This window comes from Colius striatus, chromosome 3, assembly GCF_028858725.1.
Source record: "Colius striatus isolate bColStr4 chromosome 3, bColStr4.1.hap1, whole genome shotgun sequence".
Taxonomy (NCBI): Eukaryota; Metazoa; Chordata; class Aves; order Coliiformes; family Coliidae; genus Colius; species Colius striatus.
The window spans coordinates 55,910,950-55,930,192 of record NC_084761.1 but is presented as its reverse complement, the minus strand read 5'-3'; the positions used below and the strand labels follow the sequence as shown (position 1 = coordinate 55,930,192).

Here is a 19,243-nt window from a genome sequence, read left to right as displayed (position 1 = left end):
ACTACTAAGTATGGTGCTTTTAAAGCACTCTTTTTATCCCTTTTCAATGGTCAGATTTTTTTAATAAAGCTCAGAACCATATGTATAATTTTACATTAATACAAATTAATGCATTCTGTACTTATTTAAATAATTTCATTTTATGCTGTATCATTCCACATAGCTGAAGTATTTTCTATTTTGTTTCCTATGTCACCCTTAGAAAAAAAAGTGATAAAAAGTAGAACTTTATGGCTAAATTTATGGGACTTCAAGTGCCATATGGTTCTTTCTTTACAATGTGAAGATAAAGCTAATGTTAAAGAAAATCCTCCAGGTTGCCCTGGGGAAATTTATTTGCTTTATTGCAGGACAAGAAAAAAAAAACATTCTATAAGGTGACATAGACTGTCATCTGAATAAAAAGCCACTGTCTGGGCATGTTGGGATAAAGTTAGAAGTTCCAAAATCCACTTAGAGCTGAATCTGATGAGGGACATGAAGAGCAGACAATGGCCTTCTGTAGTGACATCAGCAGAAAAAAAAAAAAAAGGCTATGGAGAATATGGGCCTGTTGCTGAGTGAGTTAGGAGGCCTGGTGACAAAGGACATGGAAGGGGTCAAGTTGTTCTAAAAGTCTTCTTCACATCAGTCTTTACTGGCAAAACTGGCCCCAGGAATGTGAGACCTGTGGGGAATGTTGGAAAGCCTGGGAAGGAAGTCTTCCTCTGGCAAGGAAGCCTCATTCATGGTCATTAGAGACGCATAGGATCAGATTAGGGACCATTTAAACAAACTGGACATTCACAGGTCATTTTTGTACCCACAAATTCTGGGCAAGCTGGTCCATGACATTGAAAATATGCTTTTGAGAATCTTTGAAGGATCATGGTCATCAGAGGAGATTTCTACAGACTAGAAGAAAGCCAGTACCAATTTCCAAAAAGTATAAGTAGGAGAATTCAAGACAGGAAAGGGCCATCAGCCTCACCTTGATCCTTGGGAAAGAGATAAAGAAAATAACCCTGGAAACCATTCCCATAAACATGAGGGACAAGAAGGTATTTGGGAACAGTCAGCATAGATGTATGAAAAGTAGTGTCTGGTCAAACTGACAACCTCTGCAGTCAAGTGATTGGCAGAGTGGATGAGGGAAGGATTGGATGTTGTTTATCTTGTCCTTAGAAAGTCTTTGGACAGTATCAATGAAAATTGATACTGGCTTTCTTCCAGTCTGCAAAAACCTTCCCTGATGACCATAATTCTTCATGTCACTGTCTCCTGTGACACCTTCAAAGACAAACTGATGAAATACAGTCTAGGTGCACAGAGATTGGGGTGAATTGGTAACTGGCTGAACTACCGTCCCCAGAGGTTGTGATTAGTGCCACCAATTCCACCCAGAGGCCAGACACCTGCAGCGTACCTCAGGTATGTTTGTTTCCTCCTGTCTGTCAAAATACAAATGACCAATTTAAAACTTCAGGAAAAAGAAATAAGTGTAAACACCTTAACATTCCCTCTTTGAAGTTTTCAGCTTGACTGCATAATGATAGCAATTTAGTCACCAAGAATTTTCATTTAGAGCAGCTGGATGTCTGGAGGACAGATACTCAGCTATTGTAGTCATGGCTTCCTTCAAAGCTAGTCTCTTCTGAAAGTAACAACCTGATATCAGAAGAGCAAGTATAAAGGCAGATGATTGAGAAATAATTTAAAATATGTTGACCTTAGCAGCAGTTCAAGAGAAATTCTGCCTCCTGATGTAAAAGTTTACTACTCAGCCTGAGTAAGTGACAAGACACTTCATTAATCTTGGCTTTTAGCAGTTTATTGGAATCCAACAGTTCAAATATTAAAGGAAAGCCAAGGATGATAGTTGAAAGTAACATGATAGTTCAGAGAATTAAGCTGGTTAAAGATGATAAAACACAGACTAGGCATGTTTGAAAGCTACACTAATGTTCTGTGTTGGGAAAGGAGAACATTTTTATTCTAGTAGTCAGTGTCACTTGACTCCAGCAATATTACTGCAACTTTCTGCATATATGAAATCTCTTCTTTGTATACTTCAAAGCGCTGAAGCTAAAAAAGTAATCACCACCTTCATTTTATTGAGGGATAACTAAATGACACAGGTTACATCCTGTGTCTAAGGTCGTATAATGAGGCAGCTCTGTAGAGAGAATTTGTGTAAAAAGATCAGAAGACAAAAAATAGTAAAGAAGCATAGAAAAAAACAAAAGCCCAGTAGTCCTGTTATCCTAAGCTGAACTGTGAGCTTCTCAGAAAGTAGATTGATGTGACTTCCAAGGATTCTTCTACTTCTTTGGTGCTTTGTATATTCTTTTGGAGCTCCAAACTGAGAAAAGTGCTGCATTACATCAGACAAAAAGCCCATCCTGGCCTTGTCTTCAACAGTGTCCTGTAAAAGATGCTTAGGAAAATCATAGTATCTGGGACTTTCCTAGAGTAAGTTTTTGTTTCTACTCAACTTTAATCAGTCAGCAGTTCTGTGTACCAACATCATTGTTAACAGTGTATCTTCCATTACTTTCTCTAAAACTTTTTTTTTAAAAGATATTAATGTTTTGGGGTTTTGCAACACTATTTCAATGAATGTCACAATTTCATTATGTCTGTTTGTGATATATATTTGTTCTCTGTGTTGCATTCATTTCCTTTAATTTTTTCTCTATTAAGTCCATTGCTTTAGAAAACACTTTGTTTTTCAGTGCTGGTGTCTTAAACAGCTTATCCATGGCATGTGGAGCCATAATAAATACATTTTGCAAAATTATATTTGTTTTATTTTTGTGTTCCTCATGCAGAAAGAAAAATATTAGGTTTATTAATTTTCATTGATCTCAAAGTTCTAAAATCTAATCATAAACAAAATGGCCAAATGCAGTTTACGTTTTCATTTTTTTGATTCTCTCTTGGTTTTTTAAAAATAATGACAAACATTATGTAGCATGACAACTTTACTGTACAGCTGTGTTACAGAAATACTTCACCTGTAATTAATATGCATAATTAATATGTAATCAAATTCCATGTCTGTTTTTGTAATGGGTAAAGAAAGATACTATTGATAAAGGCTAATGGAGTTAACAGGGGGATATGGGGGTGGTGTGTAATGGGGGAGGTGGTGGCATTTACTCTAACTCCACTATCTATCACAATTTTGTCATATGACATAGAGAACTTTGTTTATTCTTACTATTAAATTCATGGTTTCCGTTGATTTAGCTGTAGAGGTATTTTAGTGGATCAGAAGTTAAAGCATCATAATTATTTCAGAACTGATATATCATTTATTTTATTTTCTTGTTCATTTGTGTTTTCTCTTCTTTCTCTTACATGCTGCAGTTGCAAACATATTGTGGCGAGAGCAAGGTACAAATATGTATAGCTTTTTTCATATTTCCTATATTGCAGTGAAATGCTCATCTATGGTTCCTTTTGTGTGGGGCTTTTTTTTTTTTGTTCATACTCAACAGCTATAATAATTACTTTCCCCCCTGCATTGTTTGAGGGATTTACTTTAAAGAAAAAATATAGTGGAAAATAATCCTTCAAATGCTCATGCCTTTGCTAGCTGGGGAAAGAGAGAAGGAAATAATTTTCCTTTTCTTTCCTTTTGGGGAAAGAGAGAAGGAAATAATCTGCTAAAAGATTTCAAATATTTACACAGAAGTATATAACAAGAAGTTCAGATTTAAAATTTAGACATTTTACTTTGCTGACATCATAAAACTTCCAGCCAATCAGCCTAGATGCTGTTTGGATTGATCTTGTATGAGTCATTCTTATTTGACAAAATTCTAATCTTAAAAGAAGTTTCACTAAAATTGAGATGCCTGTTGTTGCTTAATAAGATAAAGTATTTTTTTCTTATACTCGGGAAGGATTTGTAAATAAATGTTGGGGAGGAGAATGGAGATTTGTGGCCAACTGAAGGATGAATATAAATACAGACAATATTGGTTATTAATAACATAGAAAGCATCAAAAGTATATTTTACTGAAAAATATAGTTATACATTTTCATATGTATGAGATAATATCATATAGCATATTGCAGAAAAACATCATAATCAAATGTTGTATCTACTTATCTTTTTCTTAATTTAAATTTACAAATGGAAGTATTTCAATAATAGAATATATTTCAATTATTTCAATTGGGAGATTGATAATCCAGTAAATTGATCATGCTTTCCCTTGAAATTATACCTCACGTGGTATTTCTGCATGTTTCTTAAAGATTTCTTTTAAATTTATTTGAAGATTCAAAGCTTTTTGTATTTAATTTTACTAATTTCATAGTAAACTTTGGCATTTCCCAGTGTGTTTACATATTTGAACTACTTTTAAATTCCTGGTTTATGAATAGGTCAGCTGGTGGAAACAATCAGTGCCTTGATTATAGGAGGATGTCAGCTGTGATCCTCCTGCTCTGTTGGTCTTGCAGAGTACAAATGATGTCTTCAGAGTTTCATACAGTTCCACTGTTAACAGTTAAAATGGTGCACAATAAGATTATAACACCAAAATTTTCAAATATATTATATTCTTCAAGCTTACTAGGAAGCTTGTGTTTTATCTTGGATAAAATAAAAAACTGTGACTGACACTCCATTGATTTTCTTAGAGAATTATCTTTTAAAGTCAAGTCCTGTGTTGCTTTCAGTAGTTGGGATTCTGTGACAGTAAAGACCAATTAAAAATAGCAGCTTAACTGAGTGCTTATGGTAAAGACATTTAAATTTCTTTGTGACTATTGCGGTATTAAATAGAAAGCAATTTACAGTAGAGACTGGAAATATGGAATGACAATGTCATCTAGAGTAGATTTTCTTATCTCCTGTATTTCTCATTGGCCAATCTTTGCATTTTGCAACAAACATTGTTAGTAGGTGCAATGTGGGAATTAGTTTACAAGACAACAATACCCTTAAGATGCCAATATGCAATACCACTAACTTAGCTGTCATCTATTTATTAACAGTTAGGAAGGGAGAGCTGGATGATCAGTAGGACAATTAAGATAGTGAAACCAGAGATAGGCTTTGTATATGAGGTGCACAAAAGCCTTATCAGAACTGCTTCCTTGTGTCATAGATTAGTGTAAAAAGAGAAATCTGTCAGAAAATCTTAAAAGATTTGGAAGGTATGTTAATTTGTATTTCAATAATAATAATGCAATATATACATGTACATAAATATATCTATATATTAATCAATATGCAAAAAAAAACCCAACTATCATTTTTCAAATCAGTATTAGCTAGTTTTAAATATAGATCCAGTGTAAATGAAACAAATAGATTTGTATTTATTGTTGTTGATTCTAGCAATGTATTATAAATGTGCTGGGTTGTCTTTTGGCTTGGTAGGGGAAGGATTGGAGGTTAGCTCAGATATTTTTAGAGGAATAGCTCTTTTAATTGTGAAGAAATAGCTTTCTGAAGATACTAGATATTTAATAGATTAGATGTTTATACAGATATTTACCAACACATGCTCAAAGGAAGCATTTTAGGGTCATAATAACTTGGAAGGGGGGATTATTTCATTGGATCCACTGGTAATAGTTCCCTATATAAACTGACTGTATTGAAATGGAAGGACATTTCTTACTGTGTCTCCACTGATTTTGAAGAACAGTTTAGTGAACATCACTATCCAGACATTAAAGATAAAGCCTTCAAAGTTTCATCTGGGATACTATACACAATTCTTTGTACAATGTGAAACTTGCTTTGGAGGAAGTTTTAGAAGTCTGTTTATCAAAAGTCTGCATCACTTGGGGCTATCAGCTGATTTGCTTCCTCACATTCTGGTATTACTTATCCTGCTAATGACTATAATATACTTTAGTCAACAAGACCAGGGAGAAAGGAGAACCTTACTTGTCCCCAGCCAGCTCCACTGATCTATTTAATACCAAGATACAATAAGCCAGTTGCTCAGCTATAGATTGCCACACTTCTGTTGATCAGTAGGGACAGCCTAACCTCAGTCAGGCTTATCAACAAATTGCAGCTGTTCCTACAGGATGCAATGTCAGTCTTTTTTTAGAAAGAAAGGCCTTGACATATTCTCTTACATAGCACAGAAGCAGGCTCAGGTTCAAGGAAAACTTACCAATCATATCTATTCTGAGCACTGGGTGCACTATGGGCAACATGCCCACTCTGGCCAATGGGTTCTTTTGTATGCCTTTGTAGGTAAATCATACAGCCTAATGGGGACTGGAAACTTTTATGTATGTGTGTACAGACATATGTCTAAACATAAACACATTATTCTCTGCTCTTAACATTCCCTTAGTTTTATTTGATATTAAGATGTGCTTTCTCTCTATTAATAGATATATTCTGTCAGAATTTAGGATAAGCAAAATTTTAGACTCAAAATTATTTTCCTGGGTTTTATCTCCTTTACCAAATATTGTTATGTCAACTGTAATCTTAGGCTCTGTACCCAGGATCCGTGTACATTTTCATCATTGTAGCCCACAGTTTAGCTGTCAGAATTGGTTATAATGGCAATTTTATGAGTACTATGATTTTCTTCATAAAATTTTACAAATATGAACAAATCATCCATCACAGCATTCACATAGCAAATAAACAGCTGCTGTCTAGTAGTGTACATGGTACACTAAGGAGAATATCCTTTTTTGTGGTCATGAGCATGTGGACTTGGCAGTGTTAGGTTAGTAGCGATCTTAAAGATATTTTCCAACTGAAATGGTTCTATTATTACTGATATTATGAGACTTCAGGCTGCAGATCTGGTTCCCACATTCTCCACAAAACATTACATCATGGCTCTCATTCAGCAATATTGTGGTAGAGGGATTGAATAGTTCTGTAAACTTGGAATGAATATGTATCCACTTGCAGCTTTCCAATAAAATACAATAGAGAATGTTTCCTTTTATGACCAAAAGACATGTCAAATAAAGATTTATAGCAAAGATTCAGAACTTCTTTTTAATGTTCTATAGAAATTTCTTTAACTCTTCCATCCCTCAGAAAAAGAAAAATAAGAATACATGGAGAATTTATATTAATTTGATTTCAATGAAGATGATTTCACAGGATCCTTTTCAATACTGCAGCTGTCAAATTATGTATTTCAAGATTGTATTCATAGACTGTCTTGCCAATGGAGAAAAGTATGTGCAATTCTGACTGAAGTGACAGATTAGTTTAAGTTTTACAATGAAAGATCCCATAGGATTAGCCATATTAACATTATACACATTAAAAAATTGATCTCATACCAAAAAATACAATACAGTTTTTAGTTCAAGACAAGGATTTGCTTTTTTTGACATTGTTTAATTTTATACATTTCAATGTGGTTTTTCTCCTAAGGTCTGGGAATTGGGAACATGTTTTATGTTTTTTATGAAGATGGCATCAAAGTTATACAACCAGTGGAATGTGAATTTCAGAGACATATTAAGCCTAGTGAAAAACTCCTCGGTTTTCAGGCAAGTTATTTTTTAAAATTCATTTGTAGTGTTTTCTCAATTATAGTTTTCTTTAGATAATAATTAATAAATACCTTATAATGGTGGACTCAGAATTGCCTGTATTTTCCTTTATAATAATTGAATAGTTGGATTTGATATTCCCCATATACTCTTCAAATCCTTAATTTTCTCTGTCTTTTTCTTTCGACAGTCCTTTTCTTTAACAGCTCTCTACTTTTTGTTTCTGGTTTGTTTATTGTTGTTGTTTTCTCCCCTTCACCCTCAGTTAAGTGCATCTCTGAATCAGAGATTTATTCTTCCTATAGTCAATATAAGATCTAAATTTATTATATTTAATGGTTTTTTTTTCTTCTCTGGATGTTTGTCTATATTAAACTATCTTCTATGATGAGGCAAATCCCTGTCATGATAAATAGTCTTACAGCTCCACTGAAGTTAGTACAGATGATTGATGCTTCCACTCCAACTTATAATTCATATAAGTAGTTTCAATAACTTTACTGTTAACAGTTTTACAGCTGATTTTACCAAATTCTGTGCATTTGTAGAGTATTTTCCATGGGTAGTGTACATAAAACCAGTAGTGTATTTTCCACTTCTATTTGTTCTTTTGATGGTATTCCTTTACAGCTAACCAAATTGCTAGCTGCCATGATGCATGTTCTCACAGGAACACTTGATAGTAGTCAGTACATTACGACTTGTTCCATATGTTCCATCATCTTTCAAAAATAATAACTTTTTCTCATTATTTGGATTTGAATGAATGACCTTGAAAAATATAATAACCCATTTTTACACTTTGATTTTTTTCAATAATACCTAAAGCACAACTGAAGTAACAGCAGAACTGTCTCAATGGAATTTGTCTTTTCAGTTATGGTTATTAATGTCAAAGATTGCTGTACTCACTCAGCAGCAAGATTTATTTTAGTATGGATGATTATGCTTTGAACAGCTAATCATACCTTGGTTCATGCTGCTTAAGTGAAAATAGGTTGACATAGCCAAAAATAAGCCAAAAAGCTTTTTTTATGGCTGTTTAATTTAAAAGACAATTATTTAAGAAGTCTGTTAAAATTTTATCAGTCTAAAGTGAAGCCCAGATTTTAAGTGCATTTTTATTGAAATGTGGTAATAATCATGATGGATAAGTCAAATTTGTTTCCTTCTTATAGCTTATATTCTCTGAAAAAAAACAAATCAAACCAAAAGAACACTCCTCAAACAAAACAAAACAAACCAGGAAAGTAAGCTACTTGATAACTTACTTAAAAAAGATAAGTTATAAACTTCATCTTTTTTGGATATCTATGGTTTGTGATTAGATGTGATAAATATAGCCAGAAATTAGTCTTTGCATACCATTTTGCCCATTGAATTCAGCAATATTTTTACTTATACCCCTGAACACTGAAGACATCTTCCCTGGCATATGGTTGTTAATAAATCTTTACCTCTTGAAGAGAAATTAGAAATATTTGCAAAGGATATCCTTATGTTTTTCTACTCACAGTGACATCATTGTTCATTCTGCATTCCAAAAAGAAAAATTAGAGATAAAGCAACTTTCTTCCTAGAAGAAAGATGAAGCATGAGTATATTAAAAATCCTTGCTTATACTGCTGATACTATGACAACAGAAGTATATTCTTGAAAAAACTTACTGCAAGGCTTTATACAACTGTTTTCTACTCTGAAGAATGTAATCTTCCTCAAGCCTCTTGAGAAAATCTTTTTTCTCTAGTAAGAATAATGAAATTACCCAGTTCTGTTCCAGGTTCAGACTTTTATCAAATTCAGCATGATTGTTTAGTGGTAAGAGTTCATGTTATAAATTTCACATTACTAACTCTCTTTGACTCTATCGTATAACTATACTATTCCTATGTGTTAGTATATTGCATGTTTTGAGGTGGCTTTACATAGCCTTTCACATCTATGGCAGCTTTTGCTAATAAAACCTCCATCACTTATCTCTAAATATATACTTAAAGGAAATACATACTTACTTAAAACTCTCCATTTCTTTACACTTTTCTGAATTAGCTCTTTGGGTGATAAAACCTGTTTCCTGGCCAAATATTTGCTAAAGCCTTGGAACGTTTCTAAATCATAGAATCATAGAATCATAGAATCATAGAATGGTAGGGTTGGAAGAGACCTTTAGAGATGCTACAGTGTATTTTACGTATCAGAAGACTTAGAGAAAGTGTCTGCATATTATACATGATTCTGCAGTGTTCATCCTCAGGTTCCCTGTTTGCCTGTCAACAAAATCAATCACCTTTAGCTAAGCTCCTGTAAAAGAATGAACTCAGATGTTTCGACATGGCATTGCATTGCATTGTGAACGAATGCTGCAGTAGTTAAACATGTACATATTTAAGTATGTTAAGTATTTATCTAAATATTTGTCTCTTATCCCACTGTCAATACAGAAAAACACTATAGTTTGTACCTAATAGGGGAATCAATTAGACTTTAATTGTCTTTAAGGTGGAGCAAAAGATGTAGTGCTTTAATGGATAGTCATGGTTCACAGGAAACCATAAAGGGCATCTTCTTCTCTTTACCAGAATCTCCTAAATAACTCAAATCTTGTAAATTAATATCAAATGAAAGCAGACTTTTATTAGGCTGATAGTAACAATACTGCTTGAAGAGCTTGTCTCAAATCTTGTTAAAACTGAGGACACAGGCATTAAGTATAAGGCAGAATTTGCAGATATAAATTTACAAACACGTTTTCTCTTGAGAAATTCTTGTCCCAAACTAACTTGAAAAACATCTATTTTCCTCCATCTGCTGACTTGTTACAGGGCAAGCCACTTTTTGATTAAAAAGTCCAGGGGGAGAAAAAACAATAAAATAAATTAATGTTTTATCAGATGTTAGCTTTTTTTCAGAGAGAATAAATTTGGAAAAAGTAAATTGCTCACATTTTAATTAGTAGAAGAAAATAGTGGTTTTATGCTTATATTTTAAGGAGAAGTTATTTTAACCAATTACCCAACCACTGGGGAAATTAATATAGAGCCTCGGAATTACTGCCTGTAATGTAAAAGAAATCTGCTTAATCAGATAAGTGTTAACTTTTGAAGAACCAAGATTTCAGTTCCATTGATTGAAGCTTTTCTGAGACATCTAGATAAATGTGGGTTTGAAATACTAGAGAAACAACTATATAAACCAATTCATTGTCAGAAAAAATACTCTATTTTAGATATGTGAATTTTAGTACATAATTTTCCCTGAGACATTGGAGAAACACTTTTTTTGCTTTTATTTTAATTTTCCAGTGTTGGGGACAAAGTAAGGGTTGGTATTGTGTTATAGAAATTTATGGTAGCACAATAATATCGTACAACCAGTAAACTGCATTTTTTTTTACTTCTTATTTTGTGCTTTATATGTGAGAAAGTGTCATTCTTTCAACTTGCTGTATTTAAAGTGGAACAATAGGAGCAAGTTTTATTAACTGCATAGATAAAACAAATAATGCCCTATAGTTTCTTATTTAAATATATATTTATGTGTATAAATCCATCTACATATATAAACCCCATATATTTGAATTGCTTTTACATTGAACTATTTTTTAGAAATACACTTCAGTAAGTATTTTAGAGTCAAGAAAATGTTTAAGAAGGTGGCTTAACTGTGGATGTAGTTTTAAGTGCCTAACTTACAGTATTATCCTGTTTTACTTCCCGTAATGAGAGGTATGATTAGTGTAGTCATTTACACTAATCTGTATGACGATGTGATAGAAACATAGACTCCTTCAGCAAGAGTTAGTGTTATTTTTTAATAATATACTGAATGCATCCTTGCAGAATTCACAGCACCAAAAACTGGTGTAAACTAAGGTGAGCCTGAAAAACGTGACTGAAAATAATGACACAATGTAGAGTTGTTAGAGGGATGGAGCACCTCTCCTATAAAGACGGGCTCAGATAGCTACAGCTGTTCAGCTTGGAGAAGAGAAACCTCCAGGGATACCTTTTAGCAGTACTCTGGTATCTAAGGGGACCTACAAGAAAGCTGGAGAAGGATATTTTACAAAGACATGTAGTAATAGGACAAGGGATAATGGCTTTAAAATGAAAGATGATAGATTTAGATTAGATATTAAGAAGAAATTCTTCACTGTGAGGATGATGAGACACTGGAACAGATTTCCCAGAGAGATTGCGGATGTCTCATCCTTGGGAATGTTCAAGGCCAGGTCAGATGGGGCTTTGACCCACTTGGTCTAGTGGAAGATGTTTCTGCCCATGGCAGGGGAATTAGAACTAGATAATGTTTAAGGTCCCTTCCAACCCAAACCATTCTATGATTTGCTGAGAATTTTATGATTATGGATGCATTTGAATAAGCTCTTCTCTGAGAGAGGGGACTATGTAAAACAGTCTGAAAATACTTATCTGTTTAGATAAAACGTGGAATTGAGGAAAGACGTATTTAGAATAAATAGAAAAAAATAATTTGAAATTAGTGTAATAGCCTTCCAATTGAAGTAATAATTACACAGAAAGCAAAGGAAAAAAGGTCATTGATCTGATGATTGAACATCATATTACATCATATGCTTCTTTATGTCGACACTTCACTTTGTGATGAAAAGCTTTTAGCCACATTTAAGAATGAAAGTCTTATTTGTCACCATGCCTATCACTCTCTAAAAACCAGATTTTAACCAACTTCTTGCTTCAAAGTGCATGACGTTTTAGTAGTACAAAAATAAATCTTACCCCTTTTTTCTGTTTTTTAAGTTATGTTGAAGTTCCTCATGAATATCAGGAATATCATCGGTGCCATCCCATGGTATCCAGGTCTTGTAACCTTTCCTTATCAATGTGATTTCTGAAAGACTTTCCTTTTGTTGAGGTTTAAGAACTATATAGGAATAAGCAGTGGCTTTCCATCTCCTGGAAAGAAACTCCCCTGTTAAAATTGAAAATTAATTTATTTCTTATATTGACATATAAAGATTGAGTGTATTTTATGAAATGTAGAGGCACAGCAGGCAAAGAATATTGTTGATACAGAAAAGTTAGTGTTGAAATGCATCATTTTCTTCTTGAAAAGAATTGCTTAGCACTGGATATCTTGTTCTGTCACATTATTTGTCACCTTCCTTTTAAAAGAAGTCTGATGCTTAGAAACTGAATTTTTGTTTAAGATCTCATAAAATCTTGCTGTTCTTTCTACATTGAAGACATCATCTGGTAACATATCATAATTATTTTTGCAGTGACCAGTTACAATATATTCTAAAATAAGAATAAGCTGCAGATAAGTGCTAAAAAAAAATAATACTTATTATTTTGTGAAATTACCCCTTGTGCTGAAAAGCAAAAATTTAGAGGGAAAAGAACAGGTCAGGAAAACAAAAAAGCTTGACACACGCTGTACCTCTTCAGGCATAATATTTTTCAGGTCCTTGTTGTTACATAAATTTGATCTCCATTATAAGAAAGAAACTCATTCTATTTCATAAAAGGGAATTTTCAAATATGGTGGCATATTTGACCAAATAACTTTTTATTTTGATAAAACCAATCTTCTCTGGGAGTAAATAGTTACAAATAGAAAGAGATATATGTAAATATATATATAATGAGTGGGAATATATTTATATAAAAATATTAATAGTGATCATGTAAACTGCAGATAGCTATTTTGAGTAAAAGTGCATAGTTACAAATATATTTATTCATCATTTCACAGGAAAAGAAGGGAAGAAGTGGAAGGAAAGATTGTAAGAAGCCACTTGTTTTGTATTGGGTTTAATACTAGTGATATAGGCCATTAGAATATCTTATGGCAGGAGTAACCAAACTTAGTGATGTTTGAAGCAACATATCAATATTCCATGTGACTAAAAAAGCAAGTCTCCCTAACTGCTGTCCCTATACTATGTGACAACTTGCATCACACCCGCTTTTCTCCCTCTCCATTTATACATTGTCATCTTCTCAATTTAGTATTTTCCTGCCTTACTTCTGTGTTCTCAGATGCAAGTGTAAGCCGTGTCTATAACTGTCTTTCTTTGCAGTGATGTGATGCAGGTGAGGGAGATGCTGCACAGTGGTGTGATACTGCACAGTGTGACTCATTTTTTTTTCTGTTTTTAAGGACTCCTGGAATTTGCTCACTTTATTTCTATATGTTTTATTATAGTTTCAAATGTATTTCTTTCTCAGGACAACAATGCTAGCAGCTGTAATGTCTAAAAAAAATTTTAAAAAAGAAACTATATGGTTTATACTAAAGGGCTTGGGAGTTGTATGGTGCTTAGAACATGCAGTTGGGTTAACATTTGTCTGTGTCCTAATGTCACCTGTCCTTTTTCCTTCCTCAAATTTTATGAGATTTTGTTTCACAGTTAAAAGAGAAAAAATTTGTCTATTACATTTCTATTTCTATTTAGATACTTATACTTTCCCCTTTTCTGTTGAATTGTAGGATGAAGTTTGTCCCAAAGCAGATGGAGATTCTGTTCAGCGGTGTATATGGGCAACTGCTGTTAATGTAAAAGACAAGTTCATTTATGTAACTCAGCCTACACTTGACCGAGTTCTTATCATTGATGTACAGTCTCAGAAAGTTGTCCAGGTATTTATTTCTAATGTTTAAGTTAATACCAATTTGGACACAAGAATGTAAGGTTTTTCTTCAGACTTTGAAAAAACAAATGTGATTACCTTGAGAGTAAACACAACATCTAGGAAAAAAGTTCATCCCCTTTCAACATTTAGCAGCAGTTTGTGTTTAGTGACTTTTCTTGTCAATAGGCAATTGTGAGGGTGAGAATCAGCATGAAAATACCTCTTACAAATATTGGTCTAGTAGTTGAGGAAATGAGGCTTTTGTGAAGTTTCTGCCTTGAGGAACTTTTGGAAATGAAGATTCATTAAAATATGTCTTGTCACAGGAATGTGTCTATCAGTTTTATCAGGAAGGGTCAAGAGAGTTGATTTGGCTACAGAAGGTGGAAGACTAGGCTGTACTTAGTTACTAACTTAGTTACTTAGTTACTTGGTTACTAAGCTGCACTTAGTTACTGCACTATTAGTTTTGCAGTCTCTGGCATGCTGGAGATACTCTGTGCAGTCAAAATAATTTATTGGGTGAAAGACATAAATTAATGGTATGGTACAAAGATTAATACATTCATATAATTTGTGGAAGACCAGAGTACAAGGCAATGCTAAAATGAATATTAGGGTTTTTGAGCAGTACAGTTCCCTCAGGAGAGTCACAGTGTACTTCAAACTGTCAGTGGCTTTACAAGGATGGAGTAAAAATTTGTTATCTGTCACAATTCAAATCAAATACTACAGAGGAGACTGAGGGGGATCTTATTAATGTTTACAGATATCTAAATGGTGGTTGTCAGGAGGTAGGGGCATCCCTTTTTTCTATAGAGTCTAGCAACAGGACAAGGGGTAATGGGGTGAATCTGGAACATAGGATGTTCCATTTAAACATAAGAAAATAGTGTTTTACTGTGAGGGTGATGGAGCACTGGAATAGGCTGCCCTGGGAGGTTGTGGAGTCTCAGAAACATACTATAGAATATATTTAATTATATAATTTTAATCTTTCCAGATTACTTTAGTTTTAATTTACTTTGAGTGGCCAAAAAAAAAAAAAAATCAATTATAGTTGAGGCTGTCAACAATCTTGTCAGCAGACAAAGAACTTGATTTTGAATTGAATATGTGTGTTTGGGGAAGCAGGTTGTTTCCTCAAATGTAATGAAGTACATTACAGATCGTGTAAAAATTTTGATTTTTACTTTAAAATCAGGGTGTTGTTTTTTTGTCTGAAATAAAATTATTTCCTGGGTAAAAAACTCTGGAGATAGTTAATAACTTCTTAACAACCCTACCCTGATTCTCAGAAGAAAGGACACTTGCATCTGAAACTGATAAAGAGGTTTTGACACCACAGTGGGTATTCTGATTCAGACTTTAATCATACAAATATGCCTAACATCTACAAGATTACTTATAGTATCATCACATTCATAGGAAAGAGATGTTTTTTAGATAAATGAGACATGGATGTTTTTCTATTAGAAATCTAATCTTAATTGTAGATAAAATATTTAAATAGAGCTTCATTCCTTTCACCTTGAAAATCTCTAATATATAGATTATATATGATACATTAGGCTCCAGGAAGACCTTATTACATCTTTCAACACTTAAAGGAATCTCACAAGAAAGATGAGGACAGGTTTTTCATTAGGGCCTATAGTGATAAGACAAGGGGTACTGTTTTTAAACTAAAGAGGGTAGGTGTAGATTAGATATAAAACATTTTCTACAATGAGGGTGGTCAGGCACTAGCATAAGTTTCTCAGAGAGGTGGTAGGTGCCCCATGCCTATAAATATTGAAGGCCAGTTTGGATAGGACTTTGAACAAGCTGGTCTAATGGAAAGCAAGCATTCCTGCTATGGCAGTGAGGTTGCAACTTGGTGGTCATTAAAAATCCCTTCCAACCCAAACCCTTCTCTAATTCCATGATATTAGTATACACATTTATTACTTATATTAATGTAAAATATAAAAATAAATAGAAAAAGTGCTATTTAAAATTACTTTGACAAATAATATTTATTATAGTATGTTTTCACTTTTTAAACATCTGCAGTTTCTTCTTTCTGTATTCTATGCCACCTGGCTCAGTAGACATACCTTTCTCAAAACCTAACCTATCCAAATGGTGCCGGGGACTGATAAAGTGTTTTATGAAAAAAAAGGATAATAAAAATTGATTACTTTTTTTGTTCTTTTCATTTTTTTGTTAAGTTGACCTTTGCATATCAAAGTAGAAATTAACTGAGTAAATAATGAGTTTTTGTTTTCTGAAAAGAAGCCTTATGTTACACACAATTCACTGTATTTCTTCAGGAACAGAAACAGAAACAGGAAAAAAAAGTAATTTTAGAATTTATGACTTTGGAAAGACTTTTAAGATCAAGGAGTCCAACTGTCCTACTACAATCCACAGATTTGAAGGACTGGAATCTCTGGCAATGATTTTACTTATTTCTGGCCGACATTCAGGTCTCATCTTGGTTACCTACAGATGATGGATGAAACACCAATTTAATTATATTTTTTAGCATTTAGATTTCAAAAGGCATATTATGCTTTTTGAGCTCACTGAAAAATATTAGAGACGTTGGAGATTCTTTTAAACTTATGTTTTACCAAACAGTTTAATTAATAGACCCTTCTAATTTATCTTCAGTAGCATTAGTTATTATTTTTCAAAGTACCTCACCATTAACTGAATGTTTAGAGATACCACAATGCGTGTTAATTAAAAAATAAAATTCAATATATTAGCCATTAATTAAAAGTACACCTCTCCCTCAGAAATATGTAAAGTGATTCTTCACTTTTTGAAAGGAGTTAGAGAGGCTGCTGTTGTAAATAGTCATATTTCTATAACAAACTAAATACTAAAAGCCAGACATACAGGATGCCTTTATTATATATGAAGCTTTGTGAATTAAGTCTCTGCCTCTTAGCAAATATATTGAGCTAAAACCAGATACTCCACAAGCCATCATGATACTCCAGGAGAAAGAAACCTTTTATTTGCAAGGAAATTTTATGTTGAGGGATAGAGTAGCATTGTTTTTCCTTTAATTTAATAATATCCAGATAGTAAACTTAAGGAAGTATAGAATGAAATGTATCTCATCTGTAGAAATCTTTTGCAGGAATTAAAGTTTTGATGGTTCTAGGATGTTTAGATATTAATGACAGATTATCTTTCTGCTTTGCAATACTTAACACAGACATTTGGAAAGATGATATAACGAATGAACCAGATAAGTAAATTAAACGAAACGTGTTACTGTCACCTTTGGGCACCTGAACAGAATTTCTGCTATTTCTTGCTGACCTGGGTACTGTTTCCTAGGATGTACTTTGCCAAATACATGGGAAAAGTACTATAGGATTTACTCTGTGTCCAGCTTAACAAAATAGACTTCAAAAACAAATCAAAATAAATTAAAAAAAAAAAAAAAAAAAAAAGGAAAATCACAGTGTCACAGGATGTTAGAGTTGGAAGGGACGTCTAGAGATCATCTAGTCCAACCTGTCTTCTAAACCTAGTCCACTTAGATCAAATTGCACAGGAATGTGTCCAAGTGGGTTTTGAAAACATCCAGAGAAGGAGATTCTACAACCTCCCTGGGCAGCCTGTTCCAGTGCTTTGTAGTAAATCAGCAGTTGAAATAAAACAAATAAATTATGAAAACATAAAACCTATACAATCTTCTACCCATAGTATAAGACAATAATGTCAAAGCCACTGCTGATGGCTTTTAGAATTGTAGTAAGGCTAATTTGGGATTTAGGATGAGTCAAGTGATACTATTTTCCAGCATTTCTAATAACAAACATGGCCCTGTTTTCCTTATCTTTTAACAATAATTTATTTTTGATTTTTGCAAGCACCAAGAATTTTTCTAACCATTAAATATTGCTTTACTCTGATCATATGCATATATAAAAACACTCATACAAACAGATAGCAAGGAGAGGAGTTTAATTTCTCAGTAAGCTCAGTCTATTTTCATTACTTCCAGTTCTACCTAGCACAGAAAAAAAACCTCAAAAGTAATTGATTCCTGGAAAACAGATACCAAGCTGTTCAGAAATGAGGCCATTTTGTTTACTAGACTGTCTTTTCTCTAAGTGTCATATTAATATAGAGGATGTTATTTACATTTTAACTATTTCTAGTCTATATCTTGAAGAAACCACTTCTCTGTGAAAACACACTTTCAAAAATGCATGCTCTAATGGAAACAAATGTGGGGAAACTTCATAATTTGGAAGTGAGAAGCACTCCAATAAAATTTCTGTCGAAGTGCAAAAAATCTAAAGGCAACTAAAACATATTTGAAAGAGCTTCAAGTTGTGTAACTATGCTATTTTCTGTATAAAAAATATTGTTGATTTGGTTTTGTTTATTATTATGTTTTCTCTGTAGCACTACAATATATGTTATATTTATTCCTTTCTACTATGAAAATTTATACTAAAGATGTGTGTGCCGACATATATATGGAACAACTAAATTTAAGGAAGATTTATTTGTATGACAGCTGTATTTAAGTACCATAACTACTTAAAAATGTACTGAAAGAAGTGCAGACTAAATTGAAATGAATTGGAAATATGGATGGTGCATCTTTAGAAATATATGTAGAATTTTCAATTTCACCAGGTAATTCTCATTATAAAGTTGAGAAGTATTTGCTTTCATTTGTAAATTTTTGAGACAGCACTACAATTGTCCAGTGTTGCTCAGCAGCACATCATTAACTGGGAGGATTTAGAGGCATGCTCATCACCGTTCAGTCCACACTATGCTACTGGCAGATCAGCCTTCCTAGCTAGAAATTGTGGTGAAAGCCTACTTCCAAGACACTCATCTCATTTCTGCTGCTGACTTCTCCCAGGAGCTGCATTAACAGTGCCTGACTCTGTGGGCAAATCCTTCTCACAATGTCACAGCCCAGACTTAGAACACAGCTGGTACTCATTCAGCAGAATATCTATGGGTCAGAACTTTTGTCTGGGGAAGCCAAAAAGAAATTTGACACACCTGAGCAAATTAACTATACAACAGCCCAAATATTATTTTTGACAACTTGTCTACTAGCCTGCAGCAGAAAAATGTTATCAAACATGAATGACCT

The 19,243-nt window shown here is 33.3% G+C and overlaps 1 protein-coding gene across 3 annotated transcripts in view; it reads left to right on the top strand.

Moving 5' to 3' along the window:
• The window catches only part of FSTL5 (follistatin like 5), a 296,370-nt gene that overhangs the window by 243,184 nt on the left and 33,943 nt on the right, over nt 1-19,243 (top strand). For 2 of the 3 annotated variants that reach the window (XM_061992991.1, XM_061992990.1), the window contains exons 10-12: nt 3,352-3,378; nt 7,374-7,492; nt 13,970-14,119. In XM_061992991.1, the coding sequence (XP_061848975.1) occupies nt 3,352-3,378; nt 7,374-7,492; nt 13,970-14,119 (296 nt within the window). The remainder of the gene's footprint in view (nt 1-3,351; nt 3,379-7,373; nt 7,493-13,969; nt 14,120-19,243) is intronic. The other variant, XM_061992992.1, reaches the window with a different exon arrangement.